General features: G+C 39.4%; 2 protein-coding genes across 12 annotated transcripts in view; one reads left to right on the forward strand and one right to left on the reverse strand.

Annotated features, from left to right (window-relative positions):
* Window positions 1-2,361: 2,361 nt before the first annotated feature.
* Window positions 2,362-14,216, reverse strand: CWC15 (CWC15 spliceosome associated protein homolog). 8 transcript variants are annotated; one of them, XR_012015918.1, is made up of 8 exons: window positions 14,085-14,216; window positions 12,484-12,622; window positions 11,827-11,939; window positions 10,918-11,006; window positions 8,436-8,549; window positions 8,046-8,178; window positions 4,221-4,339; window positions 2,362-3,251 (listed from the first exon to the last, which is right to left on the reverse strand). XR_012015918.1 is itself a non-coding variant. In XM_072795038.1 (7 exons), the coding sequence occupies exons 2-7, from the start codon at window positions 12,612-12,614 to the stop codon at window positions 3,122-3,124; spliced, it is 696 nt and encodes a 231-aa protein (XP_072651139.1). In that variant the 5' UTR covers window positions 12,615-12,622; window positions 14,085-14,215; the 3' UTR covers window positions 2,362-3,121. The 8 variants fall into 8 exon arrangements, 5 of the variants coding, with proteins under 5 accessions (XP_072651139.1, XP_072651142.1, XP_072651137.1 ...); XR_012015917.1 differs by having other exon boundaries at window positions 14,002-14,137; XR_012015919.1 differs by having other exon boundaries at window positions 12,484-12,635; window positions 14,002-14,093.
* The window catches only part of KDM4D (lysine demethylase 4D), a 34,835-nt gene continuing 27,305 nt past the window's right edge, over window positions 14,162-21,691 (forward strand). The window contains exons 1-2 of one of the 4 annotated variants that reach the window (XM_072795033.1): window positions 14,162-14,205; window positions 16,206-16,299. The gene's annotated coding sequence lies outside the window, so the exon portion shown is untranslated. The other 3 variants (XM_072795032.1, XM_072795034.1, XM_072795035.1) reach the window with 3 other exon arrangements.

Raw genomic sequence — 21,691 nt, forward strand, 5'->3', positions numbered from 1 at the left:
CATCCCACAATACCACAGATACAAGGGCACCCAGTGTCTGTTGAAGGACGATCCAGAGGCTGGTCCTGTGTCTTCCATGTGCCGCAGACCTTGCCCCCAGAAGGAGAAGAGGGATTGGCTTCAAAGGCAGCCCGCAGGAGCGCCGCTGAGCTCCTCTCCCTTTGACTCCCTCCATCTTTGCTCCTCAGAGTGGTTCGATGGAAGTGGTCCCCCAGAGCAGGTGTCTCAGACAGGCCAAGGGGCCCCCTGCTCCCTGGTGCTTCCGGTACCCAGTAGTTCCAGACCCAGCAGGGAAGCACACTGATCCAGGGAAGCCAATGGCAGGAAAGAATGACTTCTTAGTACTCGGGTGCAGACATCTAGTTTTGCAGAGGAAGTGGCTGCACAGATGAATTGACAGAAGCAGAATTGGAGCAGGGCAGAGGAGGTACCTTTTTAAGTATTCCTAAGAGAAACCTCTATTTCACTGGTTTCTGTTACTGGGTTTCTAATCCTAGCCACCAAGCATAAACAAGTACTGTATCTATTGCCCAACCCAAGCTCTGAGGGGTTAGGGAATCTTTTTTTTTTATTTATTCATTCATCAGAGACAGACAGACAGACAGGCAGAGGGAGATGCAGGCTCCATGCAGGGAGCCCGACATGGGACTCCATCCTGGGACCCCAGGATCACACCCTGGGCCAAAGGCAGGCGCTAAACCGCTGAGCCACCCAGCGATCCCTGGGAATCTCTTGATTAAAAACTAGACAATTAGGACAGAACGACAGACCGGGAACAACAGACTTTGTTAAATATTAGCCGGCCCCTGCTATATGCCAGTATAAGGACACATAGGAAATCCCTACTACGTGCCTGCCAGATACGCACACCTTACGGTATTAGTTCCTACCAACTCCACTGTGATTGTCTCATTGCTGTCGCTTTGTAGGTGAGGAAAGTCGGGGACAAATGAACACAAAGAGACTATAAAGGCCTAGCAATTGGGAGGATGGGTTTTAGAATGAAGATGGTTGTAGGTTTGAATCTCCACCCTACCCCCTTTAAAGGTTTACGACTTTGCTTTTAAACAAATGTCAGTTTCCTTGTCTTATAAAACAGGGAAAATTATGCCCCCTGTTTACAGGGAGTGGTGTTGCTGGAGCTGGGCTTCACATCCAGATCTGTGTGGCTTCAAAGCCCTGGCTCCTTGCACTCAGCATGGGCCCTTAGAGAGAGAGATAAAAGTTCTCAGTAAGATGTTTTTCAAGATTGCAAGGCGTTTTAGCTAAGAAGGCTGTTCCCTGCTGTGAGAGCTGAGAGCTGACACTGGATCCTTATGGGTCTCAAATCTGACTCAGGCCACACAACTTGTTTTATACGGGAAAACCATAGGGAAAGAGAGAATGAAATCACTGTAATGACCTTTACTGCAATTCTCCCTGAACCAAATAGGGAACCTGAAGTTAAGTGCACCTGGACTAGGCCCCTGGGTATGTGGTGGGCCTTTCAGATCCCAAAAAGGAAAAAATTCTGATTAAGTGCTGCTGCCTCTTTTCCTCAACACTTTATTTACCCAGACTCTCAAGCACTAGTTTTGGAAATCTAAAGTCACATCTGGAAGCACCTTTTCATGTAGTTTAAAGGCACTTGTACATGTCCCATCATGTATTAACTGTGACCCAGTGATTTGGCCTGTTTCATTGTCCTTCACTTGGAAGGCCCCAGGTCTTCATCCTATGGAACAGCGGTACTATTTAGAAAATTGAAAATGAACGTGGAAGCATCTTATTAATTGTAAAGCTGGAGGTCATTTAATCAATCAACTTAGTGCCCAGCATGGAGCCCAATGCAAGGCTTCAATTTACCACCCTGAGATCAAACCCTGAGCTGAGATCAAGAGTCAGACACTTAACTGACTGAGCCACCCAAGGAGATATTTTAAAGATTAGGTTTAAATATTATTAAAGGCTTTTAAGAAACACTAATTGAAGGATTCAAAATTTTGTGTAAATGGATCAACTGGAAAAAATACAGAGAATGTGACAGTGGAGTCAAGACTTGGGCACCACGTCCAGCTTTACTCCTGACTCAGGCTACGTATGGAAATGATGGAGCAGTGAATGAGCTCTTAGAGAGAAGGGCTTAAAGAGCCACTGATAACAGCATGTTATTGCTTTAAAAGTTTTATCTGTAACCATTACAACTGAGGGATCCTATGATTAAGTCTCTGTAAGTGGCTCAATTCCTGGTCCCAATTTCCCTACCAAAGTGGCATCCTCCAATCCCAGTCCAGGCTCAGAAAAGCTTCATTTCCCAGCTGTATAGAGACAGCCCCACCTCCCACATATATATCCTCCAAGATAACAAACGAACAAACAAAATCCTATTTCCCAAAGTTTTATTTTGGTTTGAGGTTAAACTTCCCTAGGCTCTCTGCATCTCAAGTGTGCCAGTGGCAAACTACCTCATTCAAGGCACATGGCCGTTGAGTATCCAGGAGAACGCAGGAGAGCCACATGTTCCCTGGGCATGCTTACGGAGCAGTTTTGGGCCAAGAGGAAAAAATGGAGCGCCTGCGGAAGGGAAAGATGCTCCATGCACCCTCAGACATGCACTCAGGATGCTGAGAGCTCGATGATCCTCTTCCATACCAACATGTAGGCCAAAATAGAATGCCTTTCATCCTCCATCACACTCTTAAAACACCATCGGCAAAAACACAGAGAAAGTATCACACATTAACTGACCTTAAATCAATGTCAAAGAAACAAGAAGTTGATGCATAAAGAAATACAATTCACAAAAGAAAATGTGCAACGTTTTATAAGCTGTATACATTTCAACAAAAAAAGTTGGGGGCACAGATTTAGATATTTCGAGTTTTGAAAATATTTATTACAAGAAGATTCCCTTTCCCATATTAAAAGGAAAGCATATTACTGGAAATATTCAGAGGATGGAAACTAGGTTAAACCAATTCCCAAGTCCTCATCAAATAAAGTTATCAATAAAGGAAAAGATAGTTTGGAACTTAAAATTAGGGAGGCCTATACACAATTTAGATGGGGAAAGAGAAAAACAGAACAAAGTGAGAATGATCGTTTACACCTTACAGTCTTTAATTAAGCACATAAAACTGTACTATTTAATATATTTCTCCATGAACTTTTTGTGAAATTCAGATCGCAGTGTATCATTTACAAATCTTTTGTCTTTCTTCTGATCATCTACACCTTTTGCACAGTTCTTGAAAACAACATCATCATCCCACCTAAAGAGGAAAAAGAAAACAGAATGTCTTCTATGTCTGTATCAGGAGACAAGAACAAGTGAACTGCAAAGCTTGGTTATTACCCAGAAAGATGCTGAACATGTACATCACCTAATACAGCAATTACACCCAAAAGAATAAAGTAATTCTTACTAGGTTGTAACCCTGCTTTATTACAGCAGGAAGGGTAATTCCTATCTAACACAAACATTCTCATTATTTCCCCTGTATAGGAACTTTGAGTTAAAAAGCAGGAATACATTGGCTTAATTACATAAATATTTAATGTTTTCAGGTCTAAAACAAAGAGGCAGCACCCTGATTAGCATAGATAGTTCTAGATAATAACTTAGTATAGTTTAGATTACACAGTTTTATGGATTTTATCCTCTTTCATCAGTTACCACTAGTAATCATCCACTGTAGTATTAGCATTTATGGCAACAAAAAGGAGAAGAAACTGGGGTATAACCAGTAAGGCTCCCAGACTTGCCCCGATCTACAATTCAGTCCTAGGGGAAAGAATGTGCTGGGTGACCGCTCGTAGGAGGGACAGAGCATAAGTGTGCAAATGGATTCCTCCAGTAGCTTTCTCCCTTACGTGGATCTTTGTATCTTTACTATGTTAGTCACAAGTACAACTCTACATGGAGTCCTCTGCGTCCTGCTAGTTTCTGAATATGATCCTGGGGGCTCTTCATACATACATCTACAATGTAAGCTCTGTAGGGCCAAGAGCTCAATGTACTATTCCATCCCTAGTGCTTAGGACAGTATCTGCCACAGAGCTGGTTATCATAAATATCTACTGAAAGTAAGTACATTTTCTTTCATTCTGCTTCTTCCATTATTCTCGTATCTGCTGGAGAATTATTATCAATAAAAAGGGGTTTTTTAGAGGCTTTATATAATAGTTTGGCATAAAATGCACAATCTGCAATATACATCCAACTGGGTTGTGTAAAGTACCTTCTTTTAACTTTGAAGTTGGCCTGTGGCTGGGATGGACCAGTGAGATTAAGGAGAGGGTTTCCACTCAAAATGTTTTCCATACGTATTCTTTCTTCTTCAGCTTTCTGTTCTTGTTCCTGTCAATGACAGAGGAGGACTCATTTACTTACATTAATTCTGGGGTCAATCTTCTTTCATAACTCAAATTTTAAAAGATTGTTAGGATTTTATGATGGAGAAGGAATAAGCATCAAGGTAGGTTGTTTATTGTTTTGTTTTTTAAGATATAAGAAATACCAGAAAAGTTTCACTTACCAAAATAATTTGGCCTTATAATAAATAGTTCATGCTTGTCTACATTCATTAGTCTGACTCTGAAATTCTATGAATGCCTATTTAAATGTTTTCTTTCTTGAAGTACATCCAAAATTAATTGCTTATTTTAAGAGTCCATCAATAATACATTCTAGTCATTTAAGGGTATGTTAAACATCAAAGAAACACATTTAGCAAAGCTATTACTTTGATTTTTAAAGATGGGCTATATAGAACTATGATTAAAAATAATTTTATTTTGAATTATTAACAGTGTAAATTTGCACTTCCAGGACTAGTGATAAGTTATTATTAGCCCATAAGTAGCTAAAACTATCATGTAAAATATTATATTCAGTTAACATGCATTTCTACTAATCTACCCCACGTTTATCCATTTTGTTCTTATGATTTGTTACTAACTTTCCATTTTCATACCTCTCATCCTTCATCAGTTATGAGCTTGTCTTTCTTTACTTTTAATTTAGCATTAATTTCTTTAAACTCAAATCAGCCTCAGTTTCATTCTTAGAATTAGAAACATAAAATGCCTACAATTCTTAGCCATAGCAACTGCTAGATCTACCTGTTCATGCTCTCTTAAACCAAAAATAAATCCCACTTTATTGTATTTTAGGAAGGGGAAAACTGATGACTTAATAGATCAAGGAAAAAGAGACCTTCAATTTATTTTTTTTTAAAGATTTTATTTATTTGAGAGAGAGAGCATGTGTGCAAAGCAGCAGGGAGAGGGAGAAGCAGGCTTCTCGCTGAGCCAGGAGCCTGACATGGGGCTTGATCCCAGGACTCTAGCCTCATGACTGGAGTTGAAGGTAGATACTTACCTGACTGAGCCACCCATGCACCCCCAGGGACTTCCAATTTAAAACGAACCTAACAGGGGCATCTGGGTAGCTAAGTTGGTTAAGCATCTGACTCTTGATTTCAGCTCAGGTCATGATCTCAGGGCAGTGAAATCTAGCCCTGCATCAGGCCCCACCCTCAGAGGGAAATCTGCTTGGGATTCTCTCCATCCCCTGCTCACACACACACTCTCTCAAATAAGTAAATCTTAAAGAAAAAAAACAAAGCCTAAGAAAGTTCAAAATTTTCCATACAGGTTAATGATGTTTCATTTTAATATCCAAATGTGAACAACAGATTTCATTTTTAAGAGGCCAAATGACTGGAAAGTGAGAAGATGCAATAATCAGGGAAATAAACAGGTAAATTCCTTTAGGTCACTACTCAGACCTTAAGCAAACAAAATCAGGCACATGTGTTCCATCACAGATTAAGAACAGATAGCTTTCTAAAAACAATGTATTTTTTTGCAAATTATATTGATATTGAAAGTGAAAAGACATTTCTCTGAGATTCTAAAAAAATAAGAGCTCAAACATACAACGTATCCATCTTATAATAATGTATGTGATATAATAAAGTTCTGGCCATTTTATATTTGGAATATTACTTCCTTTAGAGTCCTGGCTGGCTGCCACATAAACCACTGGGAAAAAAAGGTGCCAACTCTTTCCATATTCAAGTCCCAGAAACATTATGGTTCACAAACACAGGCTATAATCAGCTTGCAGATGAAATCCAAACCACCCCATTGTTGTTAACAAAATTTTACTGGAACACAGTAAACTCATTCATTTCTGCATTGTCTATAGTTGCTTCCACACTTCAGTGAGCAGAACTAAAGAACCACACTAGAGATTGCATGGTCTGCAAGCTAGAAATATCCTGAAATATTTACCATCTGGCCCCCTTTACAGAAAGCTTCCTAGCCCCTGACACAGGCTAATTGGTTTGAAAATGTTATATTGGGACACTTCAAAAATCAGCCGCTAGAAAACCAGCCAGGGAAACAGGAACCAAAGTAAAACTGTCCTTCAACCCCTAGGAACACCAATATATTTTTGTACAAAGAGAGTAGAGGAATCTTACAAAATTCCAAGACCTTCTGTCTAAAATATTTATCCTTTTTAAGGGTCAACCAAATGCACCTATATTTCTTGTCTCTATGTATCCAGAGCTGTTAGGCAAGTCAAAAGAATATGGAATACAACTGCCCTCTAGTGGTGGGCAAGTAATATCTACTATCAGGAAAGTTCTTATAATTCTTTGATTTTTAAAAATTAAATATGACAATTATAAGCTATTATGGGAATCACGCTATCCAATGCCAAACTTTGATGGAAATTGTATTTAAAATATTCTTCTTGGGCAGCCTGGGTGGCTCAGCGGTTTGGCGCCGGGTCAGCCCAGGGTGTGATCCTGGAGACCTAGGATGGAGTCCCGCATCGGGCTCTCTGCGTGGAGCCTGCTTCTCCCTCTGCCTGTGTTTCTGCCTCTCTCTCTGTTTCTCTCATGAATGGACAAATAAATTCTTTGAAAAATAAATAAATAAAATATTCTTCCAATTTGAATTCCAGCAATCTTCTACTTCTCTGGATTCCTCACATGAACCCATGTCAGTCTTTCCCCCCTCTTTAAACAGAGTAATTCTTGGTTCAAATGAAAATTTACACAGAAGCTCATAAAAAAAAGCTGAGCTGTTCTGTTTGAAAGTGGAGACAGACATCTCCATCTAAGTATCTCATAATGTGTCAAATTCAACACGTTCCAGAGCTCATCATCTCTTTTCTCTCCACCTAAACATGTGCATCCTTCTGCCATCCCCTGTATTAGTTAATGTCAACAACATCTACCCAGGAACTGAGGGTCATCTTTGTTGCCATAGCTAACCAGTCACTTTATCTGGTCAATTTTACCTCCTTGACAACTCTCTCAGCATCTATTTACTTCTCTCAATTCCAATTCTATTATGCAAAATTATCTTAATTGCATATGAGGATTATTGGAACAGCTTCCTCAATCAGTTTTCCCAATCCTCTATACTTCTGCCAGGGTTATCCTTCTAAAATGCATAGCCAAGTAGATGACTATTAAATTTATTATTTATATTTTTCTATGTTACTGAAATATTTCATAATAAAAAAATAAAATGCATATCAAATCTTGTCTCCTGCTAAAATCAACTAGCTCTTCATGGCCTTCAAGACAGAGTCCAGGGGCACCTCGGTGGCTCAGGGGCTGTCTACCTTCCACTCAGGTCGTGATCTTGGGGTCCTGGGATCGAGTCTTGTATCAGGCTTCCTGCAGGGAGCCTGCTTCTCCCTCTACCTATGTCTCTGCCTCTCTCATGAATAAATAAATATCTTAAAAAAAAAAAGAAAAAAGAATAAGACAAAGTCCAAACCCCTTTAGCATTGGCTAATGAACCTCTACTTTTCTGACCTGCTCTTGCTCACCTTTTCATCTCTTATTGTTACTACTATGGCAAATTCATCTGAAGTTTAAAGGTATATACTGTGAATTCTATGTAATCCTTGTAACTCTTTATGAGACAGACATTTTTTTCTTCCATTATATACATGGAGAGACTATGGAGACCCAGAGAAGTTAGGTAAATTGCCCTAGGTTATATAAAATCTATTGACAGACTGCATCAACAAATGCCTGGAAAGAAGGCTGGAAGCAGGAGACAAAGGGATAAAGATGGCTTCATTCTATCCATGGGTTCTTTGTAGACCATGATTGTATCGTATTCATCTTTAATTCTTCTGCCACTTAGTGGACAATGACTAAATGTCTGTTGAAAAAATGAACAAGTGAATGAAAAAAAAATTGATGAGTATCATGAGGCATGCCTGAACTATTTGGAGAGAATTTCTAACATAACAAGGAAAGTTAGGATGTCGCAAAAATAATCGGGTTTCTAGATCTATAGGTGCTTTAATATTTACACATGGCAAGGATGACTTCTAACATGATAGTATTGCTTAAACTAAAGAATATTCCTAGTTTAGTATAGATGAGAAGATGCACATTTTAATATTTTGCTTTTACCTTCCTGGCCTGCTCTTCAGCTCTTTCTTTTTTAATTTTTTCTAGTTCTGCAAGAAGAGCTGCAGTGTCATCATCATCACTCTCCTCTTCAAAATCTTCATCCTCGTCTTCCTCCTAAAAAAGAATGACAGTCCATGAGAAACTGTACGTTATTCTTTATTTTTCCCATAAAAATTACTTATCAAATCTTTGGGGCAGGATTAATTTTCCTATTGAGAAAGATAAGTGCACCTAAATATGATTAAAATCAATAATCAACCAAAACATAAAATGAAACCCCACAAACAAGTTTACATAACACTTACTAAAATGTCCCTGATATGCTTGAGAGATTGTAACAGCAAAAAGTGTAACAAAGTATCCTTCAAATTTACATTGTCAAAAGGGAATTTACATATGAAAATATTGTAAAATCAGACAAGGAATACTTTACACTGATACACACAATACATATGTACACATTGTCACCCCAAGAGTCAAATAGTTTTACTAGCTTAAAACAACTTTTAAGCTAGAAGGATAATCAAAAGTACAAAAAAATTGTGCTACACTCTCAGAATAATTTCAAACAGGGATCCCTGGGTGGCGCGCCTGCGGTTTAGCGCCTGCCTTTGGCCCAGGGCGAGATCCTGGAGACCCGGGATCGAATCCCACATCGGGCTCCTGGTGCATGGAGCCTGCTTCTCCCTCTGCCTATGTTTCTGCCTCTCTCTCTCTCCCTATCATAAATAAATTAAAAAAAAAAAAAAAAGAATAATTTCAAACAAATGATTTTTTTTTTAAATTTCATTTATTTATTCATGAGAGATACAGAGAGAGAGAGAGAGGCAGAGACACAGGCAGAGGGAGAAGCAGGCTCCATGCAGGGAGCCCGACGTGGGACTCAATCCCGGGTCTCCAGGACCATGACCTGGGCTGAAGCCGGCGCTAAACCGCTGAGCCACCCCGGCTGCCCCAAATGATTATTAAATCCCATTTAATATTAGGTTCTCTTTATTTAATTACTGAGTTCATTATTTAACTCAATCTGTCAACTACGGAATTAATTGCTGATATGTGTATTTAATTAGATGTGACCATGCTCCACATCACTTGCCATCAGGGAAATACGAATCAAAACCACAATGAGATACCACCTCACACCAGTGAGAATGGGGAAAATTAACAAGGCAGGAAACAACAAATGTTGGAGAGGATGTAGAGAAAGGGGAACCCTCTTGCACTGTTGGTGGGAATGTGAGCTGGTGCAGCCACTCTGGAAAACTGTGTGGAGGTTCCTCAAAGAGTTAAGAATAGATCTGCCCTACAACCCAGCAATTGCACTGCTGGGGATTTACCCCAAAGATACAGATGCAGTGAAACGCCGGGACACCTGCACCCCGATGTTTCTAGCAGCAATGGCCACGATAGCCAAACTGTGGAAGGAGCCTCGGTGTCCATTGAAAGATGAACGGATAAGAAGATGTGGTCTATGTATACAATGGACTATTCCTCAGCCAATAGAAACGACAAATGCCCACCATTTGCTTCGACATGGATGGAACTGGAGGGTATTATGCTGAGTGAAATAAGTCAATCGGAGGAGAAACATTATATGGTCTCATTCATTTGGGGAATATAAAAAATAGTGAAAGGGAATAAAGGGGAGGGGAGAGGAAATGGGTGGGAAACATCAGAAAGGGAGACAGAACATGAGGGACTCCTAATTCTGGGAAACGAACAAGGGGTGGTGGAAAGGGAGGTGGGCGGGGGGTGGGGGTGACTGGGTGACAGGCACTGAGGGGGGCACTTAATGGGATGAGCACTGGGTGTTATTCTGTATGTTGGCAAATTGAACACCAATAAAAAATAAATTAAAAAAAATAATTAGATGTGACCCATGAAAGGCCACTCATGTTTTTCGACTGTATGCACAAAACTGCAAGTTGATTATAGACTTAGGGCCACTGAATTTTAATTGAATGTTAACTGAAGCACTAATCCTAAAAACGCTTTCACCTAGATCATGTCCCTTTCTAAAAAAAAGCCAATGGCTATTCAGCCATTAAGTTGAATAGCACATCTAGAGGGGGCACCTTTGGTACCTACTGTGGAAAGGCCTCTGAGTTCAATTATTGGGGTTCTACTACTGATAGAGACCCTAGAATGAAGAATGCCCTATGGAGGTATAGAACATGGTCAACCTCCAGGGCTTAGTATGGAGAATTATTTTTGGGGGAAGCTTATCCTTTTAATAGACTACTTTCTTTTTTGGTTTTCCAAAAATCAAACTTGCTCTGAAAGTTTAATTACTATTGTAATACTACTTTTTTGTTTAAAAAATCAACCATAAAGCTTAACATTGAAGTCAGGACTACATTTGAGTAACAGTAAGTAAAAACAAATATAGGCCACTTCTTAAAGCCAAAAAGTAAAACAAGCATTTCAGAAAGCATAATAAATGAATTACTATGTGGAAATCAATGGAGGAAATAAAACATACATCTGTTAGAGGATCATCTGCATCAAGGTTGGCAGCAGGAATCTGGTCTAACCGAGGCTTCTTTGACACCGACGAGGAGGTTGTATGTTCTGGGGAAAACAAACATCATTTAGCTTACTAAAATAAACACTGTGTTTCTTTTAACACTTTACGGATCTGTGGGCATAATGAGCTTAGATTATAAGTATCAAGATAGCATGGACAGGGACCACAGTGCCTGGCATGTGCCCTTGGTCACATGCCATTTGTTGAACGAATTAATGAAAGTATTGATTTTAATATGGGAACTGTAGTCTCTCTCAGGGAATTTAGGGAATACTTTACATATGTTGAAAATACAAAAAAGACATTATAACTTATGCCCCTAGATGCCTTCCAAAACCCAGTGACAAAAACAGGAGACCCTCACATAGAGAAAACACGAAGCCTTAAAAAGTCTCGTTGCTGTAAACAGTCAAAACCTTTAGGAGTGCCTACGTGGCTCAGTCTGTAGAGCATCTGACTGTTGATTTTGGCTCAGATCATGATCTTGGGGTCCTGGGATTGAGGCCCACCTGCTTGAGATTATCTCTCCCTCTGCCCTTCCCCCTGCTCATGCACATGTGCTCTCTCTCAAATAAATCTTAAGACAAAAACCTTTACGTAAACTGAAACAAGAACTGCCAGATATCCCCAGATCATCCTGTTCCTTCTGCTAAGGAAGCACAAAGAGATGGAACTGGAGTCAACTCTAATCTAATCACTTAAGAAAGTGTTACCAATCTTAAAGCAAACAATACTTTATATTGTTTACGCCAACATTTTAAAGCAAGCAAACAAAAAATATTAATCAGCTCCAATTAGCCATGAAAGAAAAACCATTGTCAACATAATTTTATGATGACAAATATCTGGGGGCAGTGTTGGTACCTCTTGTTGGACGGTCTCTGTTTTTTTCTCTTGCAGCAGCTCTCTCTCTCTCTTCCAGCTCCCTCCTGAAGTCACGGTTGCGAACCTCTTCAGGGGCATCCTGAGTAGTTTGTCTAAAGCAGAAACAATTTGGTGAAAATATTACTAAAAAGATACATGGCTGTAGCAGGGGAAGACAGTTCGCAAAAAGCCACTTTGTCCTCAAGTTCAAGGAACTAAATGAGATCATTACCCTAATCTGAAGGTCACTAACAGGCATTCTTGTAATGTTTCCAACGTTTCAGAAAGCCCAAACTGAGTCACATATTTTCCCATAAGGCTGGGGAGTAATTAAAATGTCTTTACTTTTTGTTAGTACATCAATTCAGGGCTCATTAGTCTGACACTTTTCACCTCACACTGAGTAGTGCTGATAGTGGATGGGCCCTGAGGTCACTGCTATTGAGCCATCTACATATGGAAATTCCCAATTAATAGGGATTTCTGCATAAGTAGTACATGGTAGTGTTTTAATAATCAGAGCACAGTTTTAATGTTAAACACTCTATTGCATTCTATCCCTATGAAAATAGGTTAGTGATATACCCCAAACACGAGCATGCCATTTAACAGATTTAGTCTTGTCTTCTGAACAAGAAAATAAAAAGTCTTCATTACCTATATTTTATCTTTGTATGAGAAGGTAGGTCTCTACTTGAATACTGCTTTGAGAGTTGGCTCAAATCACCTTCTCCTTTTCCTCTCCCACCTCTTGCAGGTTCAAAAGTTGGCCTAGCTGCTGTTGTCATCTTTTATGCTTTAAAGAAAAACTGTATCAAGTTATTTCCAATATGATATATTCTCATTTCATAAGATATTAATAATATTCATCCTTGTGAAATAATTTCCAGAATTCATTCTCCAAAATTAATAATCTCAAACAAAAGTTCTCAAGAAAACACATAATGAAGCTCAGGGTATATAAGGAATATAGCTTCTTAGGCAACTCTTATTTAGGGCAAAAAATTCTCTCATGAAGATGGGAGTTGGTGTTCCTGTTCTCCTTCTGTATCTGGGGCCCTGGGCAAGTCATCCAGCTCCAAGTTCTGAGGAATGGGCAATGTCCCCCACAGGGTTATTATTAGAATTGAAATGTCAAAAAAAAAAAAAAAAGAATTGAAATGTCAAAGCCTTGCAAAATTTAGTACTGCCAACACGGAGTTTTAAAAATTCTCAGCTTTATGGGCAGCCCAGGTGGCTCAGTGGTTTAGTGCCGCCTTCCGCCCAGGGCCTGATCCATGGAGCCTGCTTCTCCCTCTGCCTGTCTGCCTCTGTGTCTCTCTCTCTCTGTCATGAATAAATAAATAAAATCTTAAAAAAAAAATTCTCAGCTTAACCCTAGTCCACCAGATGCCCTAAGGTTTGCACTTAACCTCATACAACAGAAAACAGGCTACTAACTACAAAACCAGGTTGTTTTAAAATCACCGACAAGGTTACGGAGTGTCCTGGAGTAAAGTAGGCCAAACTTTAAGGACAGTTACACGGGCAGGATTCTCCAACAACCTTTTGTCGGTCCAACTTTCTTCTATAGCAACGATTAGAATACAAAGCAGATTTTTGTAGGTGACGATGCTCATGAAAGGAAAGTCACCACCAAAGGATTCCGATAAACAAAACTCGGGGACCCCTTCCGTTACTTCTGGCTTGGGGCTGCCAAGAGGGGTGCCTAGCAGACGTGGCTACTCAAGTCCCGTCGAGCGTCCGAAAAGCCAGGTGCGGGGAACCGGGGTGGGGGAGGCGGGCACTGAGTGTACGTCCCTCGATTTTTTAAAAAGGGAAAAGGGATCTGCGCCGAGAGAGCCCGGGTTTCCTGCCGCTGGGGGCGCCGCCGCCGCCCGCACACTCCCGGATTTCGGTCACTCCCGCCTCCCGGGGGCTGGCCTTCGGGCTGTTACCAGAGGCTCGCTGGCTCTTCACCCCGAGGCCCGACTCGCAGGGGGTTCGGGGGAGGAAGGGGTGTGGACCCCGCTACCGCCGCCCGCCTACTGCCTTCACGCTGCGCGCTCCGCGGCCGCCGCCCGCCCCCGCCCCCGCCCCCGCCCCCGCCGCGGCCCCTGCGCCCACGCCCGGCCCGCTACCGCCGACTCCGGCCGCTGCCGGCCTTCCCCGCCCCACCCGCGCGGGACGGACAACCTGCTACCCTCCCGCGGCACACGTCGACCAAGGTCTAACGCGACAGCCTCCGCAAGTCACACAGACACCATGACGACTCTCACCTCCCAGCAGCCTCCGCGCCCAGAACCGGGCCCGAGCCCCACGACCCGGAAGCAAACCCCGGCTCTTCAGCCGCACTTCCGAGGCCGAGGCGGAGACCAATCGGCAGCAGGCGGGGTGGAGGTCGGCGTGATGACGGCGGGGGGCGGGGCCGAAACGGCCCAGGGGGCGGGCGTTTGAAATCCGTGCTTTCGAGTAGACCCGAAACATCGTTTTATACCTTCAAGAGCCAATTACTTAATGTCTCTCGCGTCCTTCCCTTCCCCGACCCCCTCCCAGCCTCCTTCGTTCCGCCGCTGCGTGGACGGAAAGCCCCGGGTGGCGGACCGCGAGTCCCCGGCTAGCGGGAGGGAGCGTAGAGAAGGATTACACCCAAGTGTTTAAAGCCAACGGCTCCGGCTTCCTCTCCTGAGCTAGACCCAGCCAGCCTAGAGTGGGCTGCGGAAAAACTAGTGTTTTCATTTAATTGGATATGAAGAAAGAACAAATATGTACGGGGGCAACCACGATCTTTATAAAGGTACCATTCCTGCAAAAATACTAGTCTTCAAGGCAAAGGTTGTATTCGTATTGTTTGTTAACATTTCCATTTTTTTAAAAAAAGCCTGAGTTCTAGCGGGAGGGGAGATGTCACTATTAGAGATTCACTTATTAGCCCGATGATGAGCGTTTGGAACGCTGGGCCCAACTGCCAGGAGCGCGAGATGCAGTTCCTGGAAGATGGCTACTCGGGCGTTGGGGGAACTTTTAATGAGACAACGAACGCCAGTCGTCCGTTCTCCCTTTTCCAAAAAGCACTGGGAGCAGGGAGCTCGTTTGTTTAGTCCATCTTGGTATCTCATCACATGGTCTTTGGCCACAGTAGATGCTCAATAAATATTAGACAGATGAAAATTCAGCATCTCCAACTTGGTGTCAAATATAAACAGCTCATAAAATCGAGCATTAAAAAGCTTTATTTCCAGAACTCTTCCTTTGAAACCTGTAAATTCTTTTAAAAAGTAGAAGCAGCCCCTTCCTTTCTGAAGGTCAAGATAAAAAATTTTTCTCTTAGGGATGGTGTTTCTCCCCTAGTTTTGTACGTCTCAGTAAAGGACACTGCCAGGTACCACTTATTAAACCAAAACCTCAAGGCTCCTGATTAAATCCCTTTTACTTGACTCCTCACATATAGTTTATTTCCAAGACTTGTCCATTTTACTTTTAAAGTATGATACCCAAAATTTCATTCCCCTGCCACTACCCTAGTTCAAGCCACTGGGATTTTTCACCTGCATTATAATTGCTCCCTAATGGACCTTCCTGCTTCCACTCTGGCCCTACATACGGTTAATTTTGCAGATAGCAGTGAGAGTGATCTTTGAAAGTTATGGATCAGGTAGTGTTACTCTTCTGCCTAAAAACCCCACTGCACTTAGAATAAAGGTCAAATTCTTTAATGTGACCTGAGAACCCAAGGGGTCTGGTTCCCATCTATCTGCCTGACTTCACTTTTAATCAGACGTTCTTTTACATATTGAACTCCAGCCACAGCCAACAGGGCATTTCTGTTTCACAAAGGATAAGATTTCCTTTGCACTGGGTTTTCTCTTGCCTGTGCCTCAAGATAACCGTGTTAACCTCCTTCAAGCCTCAGCTCAAATGTCACTGCATCAGTGAGGCTTTCCCTGACATCTTCATTTTCTTCCCCACACCCCCAACATTCAAATACCATCGTGTCGCCCTCCTTTATTTATTTATTTTTGTAGTCCCGAATACTACCAAAGTTATTCTATTTATTGTTTCTCTCCTTGTTTCTTGTCTGAGAAGGAGCACAGCAAAGTCATTAAGGGAAAGAGATCTGTAGCCTTTCTTGGTGCTAAATTCCAGGTGTGCCTTTTCTTAGTTATTTAACCTTTGCTTTAAAAGGAGTTATTTTCCCTTTTTTATGTTGTCAGTGCCCACTACATAAAATGGGGATAATTCTAGTCTTTACCTCTTATTGTTCTGATAAGGATTAAGTGAATGAATACTTGTAAAGTACTTAAAACAATCTCAGCAAACAGTACTAGCTAAATTAATGTTAGCTATTATTATTATTATTAATATTATTTTTATTATTATTGTCTATCTTCCTGTATTAGAATGTAAGTTCCAGGAAAGCAGGAACCTTGTCTCTCTTGTTCACTGGTGTATCCTCTGCATATAGAACAGTGCCTGGCACATAATAGGTGCTGAGTAAGTATTTGTTGAATGAATGAATGATTGATGTACTATGGAGTGGAGGAATGAAGTAACAAAGTGGGAAACACAATTATAGAACATACCCCTGGTTTTTATGTTCCATCTGCCCTTATCAGCCCTGAGTCAGTCACCCTGATTCATTTATCTCTTAGCCCATCACCTAATCTTTGGATCACTGTGATTAAGTAATCATCCCTGTAATTTTATTGACACCAACATACAACACAATCAGCCTACAAAATTATAAGCTTTGACTTAAATGGTCTGAAACTATTTATTAAAAAATGAAACTAAAAAGGTTTTCCTTAGGTGATTTTAAGGTACTAATAAAAGAAACTAAAAGCTTTTCACTTAAATGATTTGAAGGTATTAGTAAAAGAAACTAAAAGTTTACTAAAAACTTAAAATTCACCCCATCAGCTATCTTTACTGGCAAAAATCTTATATAATCTCCCAGGAATTCTCATTTGATACCCATTACCACAGAAATCCAGCTACGCCCTAAATTCTGCCTACCAAAGCTCTTAGACTCTTCTGATTGTTTATTTTCTCACTCTGCAATGATAGGATTTCCCACACTTCCCCTCTTTCTTCAAATCTACACACCTCTTCCAACCTCTTTTCTCTTCTCATACTCTTTCCCAGGAGTGAGTGATATGACTTTTCTCAGAAAATTAAAGTTCTTAAATAAGGATTTCTCATGTGCCTTCCAGCAGTTCTAGCAAGCTGCCTATGACTATACCCATACCCTCAGCTTTCAATGGTTTAGTAAGGTAATCTCAGCCCTCTCCTTTGTGGTCTGAGTCTCAATCCCTTCAGCCTTCATAGTAACTGGCATCCTGTTATATTTCCTCTCTCTCATAATCTATGAATCTGTCCCTTTTAGATCATTCTTACCAGGTTTTGGATATGATCTAATATATCATAACTTTTAAAATGCTCCTTCATTTTCATATGACAAAGGTAGGATTTTAATTCAATGTGAAAAGGATGTTTTATAAAATAACTATGATTTCAAAACTGACTATTCTTGTGGCACCATGCAATGCAGGAGTTCTAGCTTCAAAGCTGCTGCCACAGGCACTGCATCCTGTTGAATATCCAAAAGGAAAAAAGAAACCATAAAAATCTAAGAAAACTTCAGAGGCTATTTGTATAACCTAGGAACTTTATCCTTTGAGCAAGACACAACACCTAAGACCTGTAAAAGAAGCAATTGTAAAAATTTATCTATATAAAATTTTAATTTTGTTGCAGAATATGCTGAAAACAAACTCAAAAGATAAATGTTAGATGAACAGGTAAATTTTGTAATACCTAGGACATATAAAATGTTTCTACTACTACTACTACTACTACTACTACTACTACTACAACTACTACTACACATAACAAAATACAAACAACCCGGTAAAAAAATGAGCAAAGAACATAAACGGGCCATCCAGAAAAAGCACTTCCAAAGAAACAGTAAATATAAAAGACACAAAACCTCCCTATTAGGAAAATGAAAGTAAACCAATGATGAATTATACTGTAGTATCAGACTGGCATTTATTTTTAAAAATTAGCAATACAATTGGATAGGGTTGGAGAAAAGGAGATCTAGTTAGACAATAGGCATTGGATCCCTGTCTGTCTCATGGAAAATTAAAGGTGCTCCCAATGACCTACAAGGCTCTTTCCTACCTAATCCATTTCCTGTCTTGCTTCTGCTTCTCTAGGCTACATGCCTTCCTGGTGTTATCTGATCATAGCTCCTGCCATAGCTATTTCCTTGTTCAGAACACTCTTACTTATCTTATGCAGGTCTGTGTTTAAATGAGGTCACCCAACGATGACAGCCCTATTTAAAGTTGTACCATCTTCCACGTGGGTCCTGCAACATTGTGTACTCCTTATCTCGCTTATCCTGCTATACTTTTCTTTTTTACATAGCATTTATCATCTTCCATAAGCCTATATAATTTAGTTACGTTTAGTATTTCTTTTTCTACCTAACCCAAAGAGCAGCATCTTTGTTTATCCCAGTAAAGTAGTCCAAGCACTGAAAACAGTGCCTGGTACCAAGAGTGCCCACCCATTTTTTTCCAAATGAGTGAATGAGTGAATGAATGGCCGAATGAGTGAGTGAGTGAATGAATTTAACAGGAAAAAAGTCACATTTTGATGGAAAAAGTCATTGCTTTAATCTCTTTTATATTTTAAAGGAGAAAAAAAATAACTTTCATTCTACTAGTCTGAAATCCAGGTTTGACATGAAGATACGCCAAGACCCAGAAACATGATTTCTTTTCAGGAAAGAATCACTAAATGAAAAGTCATGTGACTATCAGGCTCTACATGTATCATCAAAATTCTAATTCAATCAGCCTCACCCCCAATCCAATCACAGTTCTAATTTAACCCAACCTGCCTCATTTTTCAATTGAATCATTTCCCCCAATTCTTGTAAACCTCTTTTACAAAGCTACCAACCCACAAAATGTTAAAATTTTGCTTGAAAATGTTTCTTTGAGGCTTTTAATAAGAAAATTGAGAGAAAACTCCCAATGATCACAAGTCAGAAATCACATTTAAAAATAAACATAAATAATGACATCCATTTAAAATTTTTAACCTGAAAATGACAAATTTTCTAAGGGAAAAAAACAAACAAACTGGTCCTTTGCTTTGATAAGAATAATACCCTGCCTTACACCAACAAAATCCCGATTTTAAATGATGATGCTCTGAGGCCCAGAGAGAGGACTTTTCTGGAGACAGCTTCAAAATGAAATTTGCTGATGGTCCAGGCTAGATTACTGGATAATAGTATAATTTAACCACCTCTTACGTAATCTGAGTACATGGCTATCTCATTAGCTGGCCAGCCCATAGTTACTAAGACAGTTAAAAACAAACATCTTAAAAAACAGTTAAAACTAAACAACTAAAATAGGGAAAATAAAGAGACAGGCATACCAGGCAATTCTAAGCAATACCAACAAAAAAACTGTGTAGCAACACGAATTATCAAAAGTTTTCTTTAAATAGAATAACATTAACAAGGACATGAATAGGGCCATCTTACTGAATCATAAAGAAAATCTACTAGGAAAATACTACAATCCTAAAAATGTATGCAACTAAGTACATAGTTTGGTGGAAAAATATAAAGCAAAAATAAGAATTAAAAGGTAAAACTGACATCCACAATCAATGGGCATTTTTTTAAACATTTTCTCTCAGATTGCTCAGGCAGACAAATTAACAGCAGTGATGCATTGTGTGCATAGATACATATGCTTATTGCACTTATATATGCATATGTATTTGTATATTGCATTTATATGTATATAAAATCCTTTTAAGAGAATACACATTATTTTTTATAAACATTGAAGATTTACAAAATTTAATCAAATATAAAGCTCCCAAATAAGTTTCAATAAATGCTATGTATTTATTTCTTTTTTTTTTAATTTTTATTTATTTATGATAGTCACAGAGAAAGAGAGAGAGAGAGGCAGAGACATAGGCAGAGGGAGAAGCAGGCTCCATGCACCGGGAGCCCGATGTGGGATTCGATCCCGGGTCTCCAGGATCACGCCCTGGGCCAAAGGCAGGCACCAAACCGCTGCACCACCCGGGGATCCCATATGTATTTATTTCTAAATGATATTTAGTCTTGCCAATTTTTAAACTTTATTTAGATGTCCAAAATGTTTATATAAATGAATCATATGTGTTGATTGTGTTTGTTTTTCCCTTTCTACTTAATGTGTATATTGTGTAGCTGTAGTATATTATGTAGAATTTCATTGTGTAAACGTATACAATATATGTTGTTTATTCTAATAATTATGTTTTCTGGTATGGGTATTACAAATGATGCCAGTATAAACATTCTTATAAATGTGCAGAGATGGAGGTGTGTACGTTTCGTTTATATATATCCTTATCAGCAGGATGAGGGTTTTTGTTCCATAGTCTCACCACATTTGATATTGTCCAGCTTTTCAATTTTAGGTCACCTGGTGGCTGATAGTAATATCTTATTGAGGTCTGAATTTGCATTTTCTTGATTGCTAATCACCTCGCATATGTTTTATGTCCATTTGGATTTCTTCTTTTGTGAGGTATCAAGTCTTTTTTCCTATTGATTCTTATGAGTTCTTAATACTTTAGGTACCATTTCTGTTACTTACTTGTGCTACATGTGGATTTTCCATTTCTTGGCTCCTCCTTTTGGTATATTTTGATATACAAAAAGTTGTAGTATTTTGGGTAGTTCAGTTGATGAATCTTTTCCTTTTCTGCTTAGTACATGGTATTTATTAAGAGGGTCTTCCTCCTTTGAAGTTATATATATATAGATATTCTTGGATATTATTTTCTGAAAGTTTTGTAGTTCTATGTTTCACAGTTCTACCAGTAATTCCTTTTTATGCATAGTGTGTAGAGGGGTCTTGAAGTCTGGTAAAGCAAGTCTTCTATTGTTCCTCTTTTATGAGTGCTTTATTATTCTTGGCCCTTCATGCCTCAATATAAAATGTAAGATTTTCTACAAAAATACTTTTAAGATTTTGATTAGAATAACAGCAAATCTATTGTTTACCATAAGAATTGGCAATTCTACAATATTGAATCTTTAAACCTACTAACGGGTTATATCTTTCCATTTGTTTTGGTCTACTTTAATTGCTTCTAAGTAAACTTATATTATTGTCTTTATAGAAGACTTGCAAGATTTTGTTAGTGTAAGCGTTAGGGTGCCACTTAATTTTTAATACTATTGTAAATGGTCTCTTAAATTTTTATTGTTTAATTGTTGCTGGTATATATAAATTGTTTTTTTATATATTGCTATTTTAAATTCAGAGACCCATTTTATTAGTTAAAATAGCTTATTTGTAGATCTTTTAGGTTTTTCACATATACAGTGATACCTGTGAATAATGACAGCTTTTTCTCTTCCTTTCCAATTTATCCCCTCCTCTCTTTTTTTCCTTGCGGCTTTATGTTGGATAGGACATCCAGCACAATGTTGATTAAAGAAATCACAGGCATCTTGTCTTTTTCTTGATCAGAAAGGGAAAGCTTTTAACTTTCACTATTCAGTATTATGTGGCCTGAAGCTTTGGGGTAGATGCACTTTATTTGATAAAATTTCCATAAAATTTTTAGTTTACTAAATGGATGGTAAATTTTATCAAACACTTTTCTACATCTAGTGAGGTTCTTTTAGTCTATTAGTGTGTTATGTATTAATTAATTTAACTACCAGTCTTTCATTCTTGAAATAAACCCATCTTGATCATGATGAGTCTATTGCTGGAATCAGTTTACTCAGATTCTATTTAGGACTTTCGCATCTATGTTCATAAGTGAGATTAGCCCATTA

The sequence above is a fragment of the Canis lupus genome, chromosome 23 (assembly GCF_048164855.1).
Source record: "Canis lupus baileyi chromosome 23, mCanLup2.hap1, whole genome shotgun sequence".
Classification (NCBI taxonomy): domain Eukaryota; kingdom Metazoa; phylum Chordata; class Mammalia; order Carnivora; family Canidae; genus Canis; species Canis lupus.